We start from the raw sequence: 14,744 nt of genomic DNA on the forward strand, positions 1-14,744 counted from the left end.
GAATCTGTTTCTCTAATGGTTTTTATCCTTCTTTTTCAAAATTTCAGAAATTTGTGTTCTTTATATGCGACGTCATCAGCCATGGTCGCCTTTTTTCATGACGTCACAATAGGAAAATTCAGAAGAAAATAAAACATTACGACGTCATAATTTTGAAATTTGACTAATCATTTGCCGAGAACAGTTTTTTCACTAGTGAGGAGAAATATTTTTCTCACACCGGTCAGGAAATGTGAAAATAGCACAAAAATTAGAGAAATTCATTTCTCATATACAATGAAAAGCATATCTTTTCAAGGATGATCTGTGTAAAGGGAGATAATTCAATGATACAAAAAAAGTCATATATTCCTGTATCACACATTGGCTGAGAAGTTTACACATATGGCTTACAATAAATTATTATAAAAAATTTAATAAACTGTTATCACAGAGATAAGTCTCACTTCTTTTGTAATTTCAATAATGCAAATGTGAAAATGTAGCAACATTTTAACATGTAAGTTTTGAAAATATTCAAAGTCAATGAACCATGATAAAAGGTACATGGCTAAAAAATCTCCATGGAAATGAGATGTGTCAATGCTAATACAACTGCATACCATTGACCTACAACTAGTGGTTATTTATAAACCAACCTAATTACAAACTAATACATGAAAACTATGCTTTAAAGTTATAAAGAGAGTAGACCACGACTGAGGAGGCAGGGCAAAATGATCTCCATGGAAATGAGATATATCAATGCTTATGCAACTGCATACCAATTATCATTAATATACCACTAGGGGTTCCTCATAAACTGACTTAATGACAAACAAATATATAAAGATTAAGCGAAATTTCAAAGTCAATAGACAATAACTGAGGAGGCGGGGCAAAATGATCTCCATGGGAATGAGATGTGCCAATACTAATACAACTGCATACCAATTATCGTTCACTTACCACTAGTGGTTCCTCATAAACTGACTTAATCACAAACAAATATATAAAGATTAAGCAAAATTGCGAAGTCAAAAGACAATAACTGAAGGGGCGGGGCAACATAATATCCATGGTAATGAGATGTGCCAATACTAATACAACTGCATACCAAATATCTTTGACTTACTACTAGTGGTTCAACATAAACTAGACCTAATCAAAAACTAATACATAAAACAGCATGCCCAAAAAAGAAAAAAAAGACTAATCCACTTAATTTGGGAACATAATTCCCTGACAAATTTTATATACAATTTGAAAATAAAATTGTAAGAAATCAGGGTTTATTTTCAAAGAATGTAACTATGGTTAAAGAGGCATTTGAAATTAACATTTCAACAAGCAAATGAGATTTACAAAAGTTTTTTCAAAGAGATTACAGTCTCTTTCGTGTCCTAGAATAGAATCATAACAAAATTAGTTCTTTAAAGTATATTGGCACAACATTATATATATAAATTCTAACACAGCTATAAAATAGGCCATGAATAACCCAGGATTGCAGTATTTTGATTAGGATATTCACATCTTTCTACAAATATAGACTTCAAAAGGTAAATATATAACAAACATCAGACAATAAAAACATATAGAAAGTGGTTTTGGACTGATATGTGTAACAACATACTACAATACTGTTGTGGCTTCTAGCAAAATGGATAAATTTTTCTCATGATTTATTGAAAATGAAAAAAAAATAATATTGTAACATGATTGATTACCATGATTACTATAGGTTTTTCAATGACAAGAACTTTGTTTGTAGAATAACAATTAGATATAAAAACATGTAAATGGTTTTCATTTATTGGATAAATGGTTTTCATTTATTGGATAAATGGTTTTCATTTATTTGATAAATGCTGCCAACAGGTGGACTTTATATGTAACTGTAGGCAAAATACATTGACATAAAAACAGTCAACATATACATAATTTAAAATTTTCAGGATTAGTATCAAATACGCAAATGAAATAAACAAAATTTTAATCGATTTGTACTTTCACTTTCATAATTAACAAATTATATCCCTATGTGAATGCACATTACAATGCATTATAAATGCACATTACAATGCATTATAATGTTTATCAGATCATCATTTTCTATATACTTTTTCAGATTGTTTTGATTTAATTTTAAGCTTGTTTATACATTGTAAGTACAATAGGGTGAATTCATGTAAACAAGAACATTTAATCCCTTTATATTTTATGCATGAACTGATATCATTGAATTTTTTCTAAAAATTGTATATTCAAATTTACCAAGAAAAGGTGTAAAAAAACTAAGTCATGGAATAAGTAAAAAATAATTTAAATCGAGACCTAACATGAACAACATAGTAGATGTAATTAGATAAAAGACATACAAGAGATTCTCTGAATGTTTCTTTCAGGTTATGAAGCAACCTGTGTACATGATTATATACAATTTATACCATGAAACTTAAAAGAATTCAACAGATCTATTTTCAGAGCAATTGTTAAATGTTTACAATGTTTGGATGACAATAATGCAGCTACATGTACAAGATATAAAGAAATGAAAAAAATGTCAATAAAACTATGGTATGCCCATACCTTCTGGTTTGTTTTTTTACACAAAAGATCTAGTTGTTTACAATAAAATTTGTCCCATGAAAACATTGAACAAAATATGTATATTTCCTTTTACCGCCACAACCACTCCTGAAACTCTTAACAATTACTCAAAATTTAGAATTTTCTGGGCATAGGCCTAGGGCGAACATCATAATTTTTTTAACGGATCATGAATTCTTGCAGATCTAGAAGCCATAATCATTGTTTGGCTAAGTATTTTTACTATAGAAACTATACCATAAAGTACATTATACAAAATATGTATACATTTTTGTATATCCTTTTACCACTTATACATACACTCCATAAAAGAAACCCTGTTTTTACAAATTTCCCCAATTTTGAATTTTCTTGGCATGGGCTTTGACATGTCCAACATCTTTATACTTTAAACAATTTCTTTGATTCTTTACAAAAAAATCAAATGTTTAGAATTCTGTGTGTTCTCTATGATCTTGACTAGATGATCTTGATTTCTTATTTCTCTGTGCTCTTTTCGTCTTTATTGAAGACAATGTTTCATATGCCTCTTGTATCTCTATAAATCTTTTCTGTGCTTCAGCTTTTTTATCTGGATCTATATGTTTATCTGGATGCCACTGTTTCACTAATTTTTTATACGATTTCTTAATCTCCTCTTCCGAAGCATTTTCGTGCACACCTAAATCCTACAATATAAATTTAGATTATTTAGAACTGATATTTAAATAGAAATGAGTCCCATTCTATTGGAAATCAAATGTAAAACCAAATTTATTTATCATACAAGAGTGTTGTCTGGTTGATAATTTTGGACGATTTTCGTGGGTTTCGTGGGAAATTAAATGTTCAGTGAATTGCCAAATTTTCTATAGGCTTGTTCGAAAATACTTTGGCAAAACAATGAAAAATTGAATCCCACGAAAATAAATAAATTCATAGTAAACAATTTAAAAAAAAACATGGAAATGAATTCAAATTGCAATTCCATGTAATAGAACATGTGTAGAAAGGTCTCTGTCAATTATTTGTAATGAACAAGTAATAATTACATATTACAATAACCCCATCAATACCTCTTTAAAATATTTCATTTTGTTTAAATTACATGGTATACATACATGTGTATAAATAAATTATGTGTATATTATGTATATATCAATATTTCATATCCAAAATACTTAAAAATGCTAGAAGCAAGCTCGGAGAACCTTATCTGTTTATATGATTTTGTGCTTTAACAACTTAATATTGGCAGCTGTACTATAAGGATTACATTTATTACATTGTTATAAGAAGTGCAGGTGAACACAAATGTGTGCAATACCTAGGCTACAATTGTGCATATATGCATGTATATCATTAAATATTATAGATAAATGACTGCATGACACAATAATCTGACAATTAAAACATAAATTATTGTTCTATAAGTCCAATATAACTTACTTTATATGCTTTGGATTCTCCTAATGGATCTAAAGAATCTACTATCTTGTTATATAAATTTTCCCAGCCATGTTCTTGGTAATATTTATATAAATTTCTAAATGATTCTTTTGTATCTGCCCATGCAGGGGAGGTAAAAAAGTTATTTATAGCCTCTCGTAATGGAACTTCGTCTCCCTCTTTTGTTGTAATTGTTGCATTAAAATAAATTGCACTTGACCAAAGTGATAAATATAGCAATCCACAGACAGTTAATACAAATATTCTTTTGCAAAGTCCACGCTTTTCTAAATAATCTCTGTTCCAATTTTTTCCCTGCCAGTTTACTGCAATTGCAGAAAGTATTGAAGAATATACCAAGTTATTTCCAGAATCTAAAGTCAACATAGGTATTGATATATACGCTCCAAGTAACGCCCACTGGAAATTTACTTTTTCCGGATTTACATTTCCAACTAAATGAACTCCTGAAAGCAGAAAATAAAAGGTTATATATGTAATAAAATTTAAATGGGGAATGTACAGCATGACAAAAGAGCAGAAAACAGCCCGGAGCCAGCCAAAGGTTTTCTACCAAGCTAAAAAATCCCACACCCAGAGGTAGACTTAGCTGGTCCCTTACATGTATATTTACACTAACATATATTGTACTGGTATATAAGACTGTAGTTTGGCAAAACAAATGGTGATATAAGTAATGTTATCAAACATTTCACAGGAGTAGGTCCGTTTAGACCCCTTTTGGCCCCAAAATATAGCAGTCATGCTAAATTACTGAAATCTTCACAATTTTAGCATTCTAGTTAAATTTTCGAGGGGTTCCATCTTAAATCAAAGTGGCCGCATTTGTGTTCATTCGTAATATTGAAATGTAAATTGTCATGGTTGTACTTGATGATAATACATAACATGTGTAAAGGTTGAGGATGAACACAGATGCAGCCACTTTTATTTTTGACAAAAACCATCTGAAAAGTAAAATGTTTTGGCATATTTGATAGATTTTTCATATATTAGCTTGAATTGAAGCATTTTTAATGACTAAATCAGTTAAACTAATTGAATCAACTGAAATAGACACTTAAGGGCTTAAAAAGTGCCCAAAATCTTTCGTCTGATGAACCTTAAATTTGACGCCAAAATTGGCCCTTATCGGACATACCAACCTTCCATTTGTATCCACAATTCAAAAATTATTGCATGCATTTAATATGGTTTTTTTTTAAGAATGAACAAAAATATGGGATTAATTATTGCGATTTCAAGAAAATCTGTCTAAGAACATAACGAACCAGATACCAGAACGCGAGGTCTTATTATTGCGATTCTCACCCCGTATCATTTATCAACTTGCAATATTGTAACCTAGCTAAGAATAATTTCTGAATTTAAAGTATACAAATAAATTTAGTAATTAAATTAAACAATATGAAACATATGTAATTCTGCAGATTAACATGATTAAAGATAAATATCATGTATATTTCATGTTTCATTCCTTGCCCTATTACACTTTATTATAATACCATTATCATGATTATGGCGATGCAGGACGTAATGGCCATACTGACATGACGTCCATAGGATGAAACTGCCATACACCAAAAAGATGAAATAGCCATAGTACAAAAAAGGCAATACTTTGTCCATGTTTTTTTTATTATATATAGATGTTATCAGGTTATATATGAAATATTTTGATACTTATAGATGGTTAGTATTACTTTTTAATAAACTATACTGTTTTTACATTATTTATCATGTTTAATTGGGTTATATCACAGTCAGGGGACTTTCTAAAATAAGTGATTTTTAAAATCACTTATTTGAGTAGCAAATTCAAGGTTTTGTCACAAATTGGGATTTTGTATTTTTTTTCAAAATTTTAAACACATAGGTTTAAATAACATCTTTTAATTAGTAAAATTAAAAAAAATGAACTTTTTGCTTCTTTTAAGTAGCAAGGTTTATGCCTTTGATGTTATCATTTACCTGAAAATTCTATTTTAGGTGAAAAAATGCTATTATAATGGCTTTACATAATGAACTGATACTTTCTTAAAAGATTTTTCACAGCAGTGGGAGTATTTTTCCTGTGAAGTTCAAGGTTTCATCTTTCAGAAAATGTAATAAAATTCTACTGTTCGCGATAAAAATTTCACTGTTCGGGGTTGTTGAAATTAGTTGGGGTTATTAAAAGAATGATACTTTAAGAAATGATTTTTGGGAAGGAAATTGAGGTCTGATACTTTAACAAGTGATTTTTATGTCATTATCCTAGATTCAGTACAAGGTCATCACCTGAAATGACCTGGTCATCCTAGACAACACAGATGTTGGTTCTGATAAGTTTAGAAACATAATAAGTACCTGGATCATTAGTATTCTATATTTAAAGCTACACTATTATTAAATCACTTCTTCTAGTGATTAATTTGTACTACTTAAATAGGTGATTATTAAAGAAAGACAACTCTAACTTCCAACCTTTATGGAAATAATGTTACTTGAATTGATCAGTGATTTAGAAAATCACTTGTTTAAGTAAGTCCCTTGACTGTATCATTTGTTTTCGTATTATATCATATTGAGGGGGTAGGATCTTTATTGGGACTCCAGGATTAGGTGTTTTTAAGCTCGGATTTCAGGATTGACCCTTCCAGGATCCAGGAATTCTTTTGTCGAATTTTTGGGATGACGGGATTTAAATTTATTTTAATTCAAGACCTCTGGATTTCGTGTTTATAAGCCCGGGATTTCGGGATTAAAACCCCTCCTACCCCCTTCATATAGGACATGTAGGAATATGATTAATCTTATAAAATATTAAAATATCATATTGTTTTTTAAATGATTTTTAGATCTCTTGTGAAGAATTTTTTTTACTAAAAAATCATATTTATGTTCATGATGTTATTTATACGAACTAACAATGATAAATACTTATTTTATTATTACATATTTTACATGTTTTATGTTAAAACCTCCATAAATTTTATTTTTTAAGTGAGGCCGATATGTCCCATTGATCATGTGGCGTTATCATATGGCCGACATATCCTATGGCCGTTGCGTCTTGAAAGCAATTAAGGAATGGAGGTACATGTAAATGTACGCAAAGCTTATGAAGGCCAAGTTGGCTAAAGCATGCTGGGTTGCCCCACTGCTGCCTTAAATAAAACCAATATGCAACAATAACATTCAGAACATGACATGGTAGTTTCTCACCTATTGCTACTGCAAACGGAGGCACAATTATTGACAGAACACGACCAATGAACAGTGCAACAAAATCATCTGGAATACAAATTCGAATCAGTATGCCAAATAAGAAACCAACTATCACTTCTCCTGCGAATCTTACAACATTGAATTGAGGTATTGGATATAGCTTTGCTTTTTCATTTAAATCTTTCAAGTATCCAGGATCTTTGTTTGCTGCATAAACATACTCTGGTATCCGCCAGAGATCACGAACCCAACCGAGTCCAAAACATCCAGCCCACGTCGACCACCAAATAAAAGCATGTCTATCTCGTCCAAGATAGAAATGGTGTAATCCCCAAGCTCCACCAAAGAACCATAAAATATATGCGACGACTAAATGTGCCATTTTCTAATTTCCAATGAAAAGTTCCAAACTTTCTTTCACTTTCGCTTTGGTATTTGGTTGTACTCAGCTTTATAAAGATTTGCCTAAAACAAACATAAGATTCCCGAGCATAACCTTCTAAAAAAGACTGACGTAAATGTCTTTATAGATAAAAAAAATACTGTGTTCTAATATTTAAATATATATCAATGTTGTAACAATGATTTTAACAGGTTATTATACAGCAAAATATTTTAAAAATGCAAACAAAAATAATCCAATATTAAGACTTATTTTAGGTACTCCGGAATTCTACAGAGTAAGTCAGCTGTGATATTTTAGCATACGTGTCAAAATAAACTTGTTATGTTTTAGACTTAAAAATATCCTTATACTGACTCAAAGGAAAGCTATCAAACTCTTTAATTTGGAATTACATTATAGTTAGAACAAATTAAAAAAAAAAATGTTTTTACGAAAATAAATATGCTCGCTTCATCCCTAAGGGGAAAACCCAAGGTCGAAATTGAGGTGATTGTTTACATGTTGCGAAGGAGAATGAATCGTTGAGGAGGTTACAAACATGGATAGAAAACCAGGGCATTTGACGAAAAATCCACAAGATGCAGTTAATGCACTGAATTGGGTAAAAGTAAGTATTTTGTAGGACATGAAGGTAGGTTTAATTTTTAAAAAGTAAAGACATATAATAGACTTATTAAGAACATTTGTATAACTTGTATTTCTTTTAATATGCAACTTAATTTTTGTTTGTGTTCTTATTTTATTTGTTCATGAACATTAATAATGTGTTAACTGTTGATATTCATAGCCTTTTTCTTCTTTGCTGTGAATACCACTGTCACTCTAATATAATTGTAATCAATTTAACTATTGTCAGTTTATTGTCTTAATTTTGTATGCCATAACCATTTAATGTAAATGTGTTTGTGCGAATAAAATATTGTAATGTATAAAATTTGAAAGTTGAATTAAACTTATAGACACATATAAAACAAAACAAAGAAACAGGGAATAAATAAAGGCACTAAGGTATTAGCTTTTGACTAGAAAACCCATATAAAATAGAAATCAAAAGGCGTATGATACAATACGGACATTAAAGCTCATAAGTAAAAACATAAATGACATGGCCAGTTAAAAAGAGGCGCTGGACAGGGGGCAGGGGGAACCATGCAGGGACTAAAGTGGATAAGAAGCAGGAGTTAAGGCGGTGGGAGTAATGGAACAGAAAGTAAAGGGGTGGGATTTTTTTTAATGAGACAGAACTAAGCAGATAGAAATTGCCTATTTGGACCTGAAATGATTGTAAGTCTTTCTAAGGTGGTCAAAAGTTCATCCATTTCAAATGTAAAATTGGACTGAATTAGCTATTAAAATAGATGTAAAATATTTTAGTGCCAGATTTCTAAAGAATGCATTTTTTGTTGAATCTATATAAATAAATACAGAGCACCTGAGATTATCCCAAATTTTGGTAGGATTAGCATTTGTCAGTATTTGGTTTTCTATGTTAGGTTTGTTATCAGTTTATTTTTTGGACTTTTGAGTTAGAATGTTCCTTTGTTTGGTGTATCTCTCACCTCTCTTATACAGGGTATAATGGCCAATGGCCCCTAAAACTTGCTGTAGGCTACTTAAATTTCTGCTTTTCTTGCATAGCACTATAAAATTGAGAATGGAAATGGGGACTGTGTCAAAGAGACAACAACCCGACCAAAATAAAAAAACACAACAGCAGAAGGTCACCAACAGGTCTTCAATGTAGCGAGAAATTCCCGCACCTGGAGGCGTCCTTCAGCTGGCCCCTAAACAAATATATACATGTATATGTGGACTACAAAATTTAAGCTGTGGGCTACCATTGCCAAAGTCTTAAGTTCTAACCCTGTCTTATATATATATAGATATTTCCGTCATAGCTCTGATGGCTGCAGCCAGGTATACACATTTAGTTAAAATTAAGGACTGTACATGAGGGATAGTAACATCCATCTAATATGTTTTTGTGGCTACATTGTATTTACAATAGTGGTGTTTTGGCAATCAACAATACAAAAACAAGTGGTTTGATAATTTTGATTGTCTCAACATGTCAACTTTTCAACAAATTCCAATTACACATATATATATATAAACAAAAATTTATGATTAGGCTTGGTTTAATTATTGTTACACATTTATTTGATATTTTTTAGGTAGTTGGTGTTGGCAGTGCCTGTGTAGGTAAAACCTGTCTTGTCAAGCATTTCTGTGAAAGTAAGGTATGTTTAAATGTAACGTTAAAAATTATTTCTCCATATCATTCTTCAATTTTAAGGCAATACAGGAAAGGTGTACTGACATAAGTGGTCTCTAAACACAATAACTCCAAATGGAGCTTTCCATACAGACTTTTAAAAAAAAACTTTTTTTCAATAAGTATTAAGCCTTTGAGAGAATTTACATATCTATGAAAAAAAAAAGTTTCTTGAAATGGGAGATAACTCTTAATAATTATGCACAGTTGAAATTTTTAAATAATGTTAAGGATTGATTGATTGCTGCTATTATACAACATATTAAAAAGGTTGGGACTTAAGTCATCAAGCAGCCATTTTAACAGGAAAAAATCTAATTGTATTAAGAGTTTAACACTCGATCTAATGTACATGTATCTAATCTCTTCTTAGCTCTTTTGAATTTTTCAATTTCAATTTTTTTTTTATCTGCTTTAGCCTTTAAACCTTTTCTGAACAATTTCTATTACATGATTGCCTGGTTTGAGTGCAATCATTTATTTTACCTATTAATCATAATGTCAAATATTGGATGCACACACTCACTGTGTATTCCTAATGACAACATGATAAACATTTGAATTGTTTTATAGATATTATTTGAATATTATCTCCCTTTTTCAGTTCAGTGCGGGATATCAACCTACAGTTGGAGTAGATTATGGTTTTAAAATCCAGCATTGTGAAGGCATAGATTGTAAGTAGTTTTATATACTCAATCAAATTATTATTTTAAAACAGATCAAGGATTAGCTCCCATTTCTGTAGACATATAAATCTTCATACTTTTTTTAAAGACAGTTATTATTTTTTTTTTTGGATATCATATATTTAAATCTCTGTGGAATAATTTTTTCAAGTGAGTACCAATATCTTGACTGAACAGAAGAAAATTGTCTTTTTGTTTAAAATTAAACTCACTGATTTTTATTAAGAAACATATATTCATAGAACTTTTGAATTTATTTATGGTTTCACCTACACACACAAAATCCATAAAAATAGTTTCCTATGAATAAAAATGAATCCTCAGTAGATTTAGTGTTTCACCTGAAATTTGATAGTTAAGGCGTTTAGATATGATTTGAAAATTTAAAATTTGAAAACATACTTTGTAAACGAACCAAAATATAACATACATTTATAAACAAAGGGATCCCGAAATAAGATTATCTGTGTACATGGTGTATTTAGACATTCATTTAATCATTTGAGACCTTTTCAATACATTTCTGGTTAAAGGTATTATAAATCTTATCAGAGAGGAAAATGCAAAATAAAGGTTACAGTAGTATACCGCTGTTCGAAAGTCATACTGAAAACACATGTATTCTTATTGCTCATGGTATATAAAAGAAGATTGATTTTGCTTGATTATTTAAGTGATAGTTTATGTCTTTTGCCTTTTCGAAACTAAAGCAGCATATTATCCTTAGTTGAGCATGTCCTTTAATGATTATATTCACAAACATGCATTAAAGGAAATTAAAACTCTGATGATGATTATACAAGAATTATGAATCCTTTTATATTTAACATTATTTATATTTTATTCCTGAATACAATTCAATTATTCATTATTATACTGTTAAAATTTTTAGTGAGAGTCCATCTTTGGGATCTATCAGGCAGTACAGAATATATTGATGTAAGAAATGAACTTTACATCCAAGCAGATGCTATTTTTTTGGCATTTGACGTCACAAACCAAGCAACATTTGATGCCCTTGACTCATGGCTGAAGGAAATTCAGCGGTACACAACTGGAACACCAGACCTCATTGTTGTAGCTAATAAGGTTTGTCTCCAATGTTAATAAATGCTTAAGGAGCTATCATTTGATTTTTTAGGCAAAGGGGGACTAGGATGAAATTTGAAAAAAGGCAGAAGGGAGTTTTGAGTTAAAAGCTGGATGCAGGACAAAGTTTTCATCCTAGCCCCCCCATAAAAAAAGCTGGGAACTCCCTTACAATGAATTGATTATATATTGCAATAAAAAAAAATGATCTTCAATGTCTTATTTTGAGGCATCAACTATACAACTGAAATTCAACTTTATCATCTCTTTGTTGCACCCAATATTTTTATGTATTGATATATTTTTATGTATTGATATAGTACGAGATCAGGAGGTAATATTTAATTATGGTATCTTTTATATGAATTTTTTGTTTTATACAGGCAGCACATACATATTTACCTATTTTTACTGATTACAGACCGATTTAAAACAGAAACGAGTTATCAGTACAAATGAATCAAAGAAATGGGCCAATCAAAACAGAATCAAGTAAGTGCAATGTGTCTTTAACAAAACAATATTGCTTAAATATGATGCTATCTAAATAAAATTGAATGTGATTTTATCTGATATAATTTGTGCATAGATTGTGTTATTGATGCATATGTGATACCATAATTTGTAGATACAAGATGGAATTTTCCCGGTAACCTGTTTAAAAAATTATTTTTATAGTTTATGAAATAAGTTTAGAAATCACTTGCATAAGTCAAAACAAGATCAGTATAGAAAGTGGATTATCTCCCTTTTTAACATTTGATTGTTTAAAAAAACAAAACAGTTTAAGATTATGTTTAATGAAATAATTCAAATTTATGTAATAACTCCTATACATACTGTTTATATAAAAAAGAAGGTATGTTAGGATTGCCAATTAGACAACTCTCCACAAGAGATCAAATGACACTAAAATTAACAACTATAGGTCACCATATAGCCTTCAACTATGAGCAAAACCCATACTGCATAGTCAGCCATAAAATGCCCTGAAATGACAACAAAAAACTATTTCAACGAAAAAACTAAGGACATAATTTATGTGTTTATTCTTTCAAATATAAACAAACATATTTTTTTTACTGTTATGATAAGTGAAAAAGCATGATTTTCTCTTTATGATAGAAATAAAAAAGGATTTTCTGACTATTTCTCCAAATTTTGACTTTATGTTCTAATAATGGTTTACCCTGCACTGATCAGATTGAATAATTTCTATAACCAATAAAATTTACAACAGAAATGGAGATTATGTTTGTAAAAGAGACAACAATCTGACCAAAGATAAAAAAAACAGCCCAAGGCCATTAATTAGTCTTCAAAACAGTTTGAAAATCATGCATCAAGAGGTGAGGATCAGCTAGCACCTAAACAGAAATATGTACTAATTAAATGAAAAATAAACGTTATGCTAAGCACCAATATATATGGATGTACTGCTGAAACTTTCTTGTTGCTATTTCTTATCACATGATTTTTTATACATGCTTTATTTTTCATTTCAGATATTTTGAGACATCAGCAGCCACAGGGGATGGGGTTGATAGACTTTTCCAAGATATTTTAGTAACCATTATAGAAAGGAAAAAACTATGGAAAAAAGCAAACCCAACGGGCTGAAAACTGTCATAGTAACAATTTATTAAATGCAAAAAGGCAACAGTTACTGTAATGAAGTCAATGACAATCTATGAAGTCTAAAGGTTATAAAACTGTTCAGGCCATCCTGATTAAAATGCTCAAAACTTGCCTCATGGTTCCATTTTTTATTATGATATTTCCAATGCATTATTTGTTTAAAAGGAAAATTTCTCCCTACTCATTTTCAATTCCTACAATGATTTTGTGTGGTCTAAAATAGATGCTTATTTAATTTTGTGGTGTCTATAACTATAATCTGTTTTTCTTGATTCAACTGTGTTTTGGAAAAAATATACGGTACTCTTGTCATGTCATTTTATCAATGTATGCATAATAAAACATAAAACATTTTTTTTATTGATAAAGTTAATAGAATGAGTTAGTTTTGTGAGTTTTAACTTGAATTTCCTTTCACTTTTTTAAACACTAAAATTAATGCAGTTTTCTAAATCATTTTAAAACTCTAGCATTATCATGATTATTTATTTCATAAGTTTAACAACTCTTGCATAGAATAACATTATACTGCAAATGCAGAAATTATTGCTGGCATTTATTATTATGCGTTTTTGTTTGTACTATGGAAAAGGCAAGATCAATTATTTCAATTTCAGGCTAAGCTTCATACTGATATATGTATAAGATATCAGAAGGCCAATTCCTATTATTGCAAGACTAACCCAGCTGCATTTTTTCACAATAGTTTCTGAATTTACAGAATTTAGATTTTTTGGTTATTTATATACATGTATATGGTTTTTTACAACAAAGTGTATTTTCATATAAATAAAGTTTATTTTACTTTAACTATGAGTTTACTTAATTCATTTTCTGCCTGTTCTGACGTGAGTGCTCATTATTTACTTACTCTTCCGATATGAGTGTACATTGTTCCCTGTCTTTCTGAGTTGATTGCACATCAATTAATGCCTGTTCTGATATGAGTTTACACCATCAACTGTCTATTCGAAAATGAGTGTTCATTATTTATTGCCTGTTCATATATAAGTGCATATAATTTAATTATTGCCTGCTCTGTTATCTGCACATTATATGTACTGGTTGTTCTGATATTAGTGAACATTATATAAGGACTGCCTGCTAGGATTTGATTGCACACCAATTACTGCTCGTTTTGACATGAGTCCTCATCATTTCTGTCTGCTCCCCTAAGAGTTCACAACATTTACTACCTGTTATGAGTGCACATATTTACTGACTGTTCGGATATGAGTGTACATCATTGACTGCCTGTTCCAATATTAGTGTACCTTAATTAAGGCATATGTTCGGATCTGACAGCATATAATTATTTTCTTTACAAATATGAGTGCACATTTTATACTGTCTTTCCGATATGAGTGCACATTTTATACTGTTTTTTCCGATATGA

The 14,744-nt window shown here is 30.1% G+C and overlaps 2 protein-coding genes across 2 annotated transcripts; one reads left to right on the forward strand and one right to left on the reverse strand.

Annotated features, from left to right (window-relative positions):
• Nucleotides 1–2,872: 2,872 nt before the first annotated feature.
• Nucleotides 2,873–7,690, reverse strand: LOC134701279 (dnaJ homolog subfamily C member 22-like). Its single transcript, XM_063562407.1, has 3 exons — nucleotides 7,249–7,690; nucleotides 4,021–4,487; nucleotides 2,873–3,260 (listed from the first exon to the last, which is right to left on the reverse strand). Exons 1-3 carry the CDS (start codon nucleotides 7,631–7,633, stop codon nucleotides 3,021–3,023), a joined length of 1,092 nt encoding a protein of 363 aa, XP_063418477.1. The 5' UTR covers nucleotides 7,634–7,690; the 3' UTR covers nucleotides 2,873–3,020.
• Nucleotides 7,691–8,082: 392 nt separating this feature from the next.
• LOC134701281 (dnaJ homolog subfamily C member 27-like) lies at nucleotides 8,083–14,097 on the forward strand. Its single transcript, XM_063562411.1, has 6 exons — nucleotides 8,083–8,264; nucleotides 9,832–9,897; nucleotides 10,537–10,609; nucleotides 11,514–11,710; nucleotides 12,132–12,202; nucleotides 13,216–14,097. The coding sequence occupies exons 1-6, from the start codon at nucleotides 8,196–8,198 to the stop codon at nucleotides 13,328–13,330; spliced, it is 591 nt and encodes a 196-aa protein (XP_063418481.1). The 5' UTR covers nucleotides 8,083–8,195; the 3' UTR covers nucleotides 13,331–14,097.
• Nucleotides 14,098–14,744: the final 647 nt, after the last annotated feature.

This window comes from Mytilus trossulus, unplaced genomic scaffold, assembly GCF_036588685.1.
Source record: "Mytilus trossulus isolate FHL-02 unplaced genomic scaffold, PNRI_Mtr1.1.1.hap1 h1tg000234l__unscaffolded, whole genome shotgun sequence".
Classification (NCBI taxonomy): domain Eukaryota; kingdom Metazoa; phylum Mollusca; class Bivalvia; order Mytilida; family Mytilidae; genus Mytilus; species Mytilus trossulus.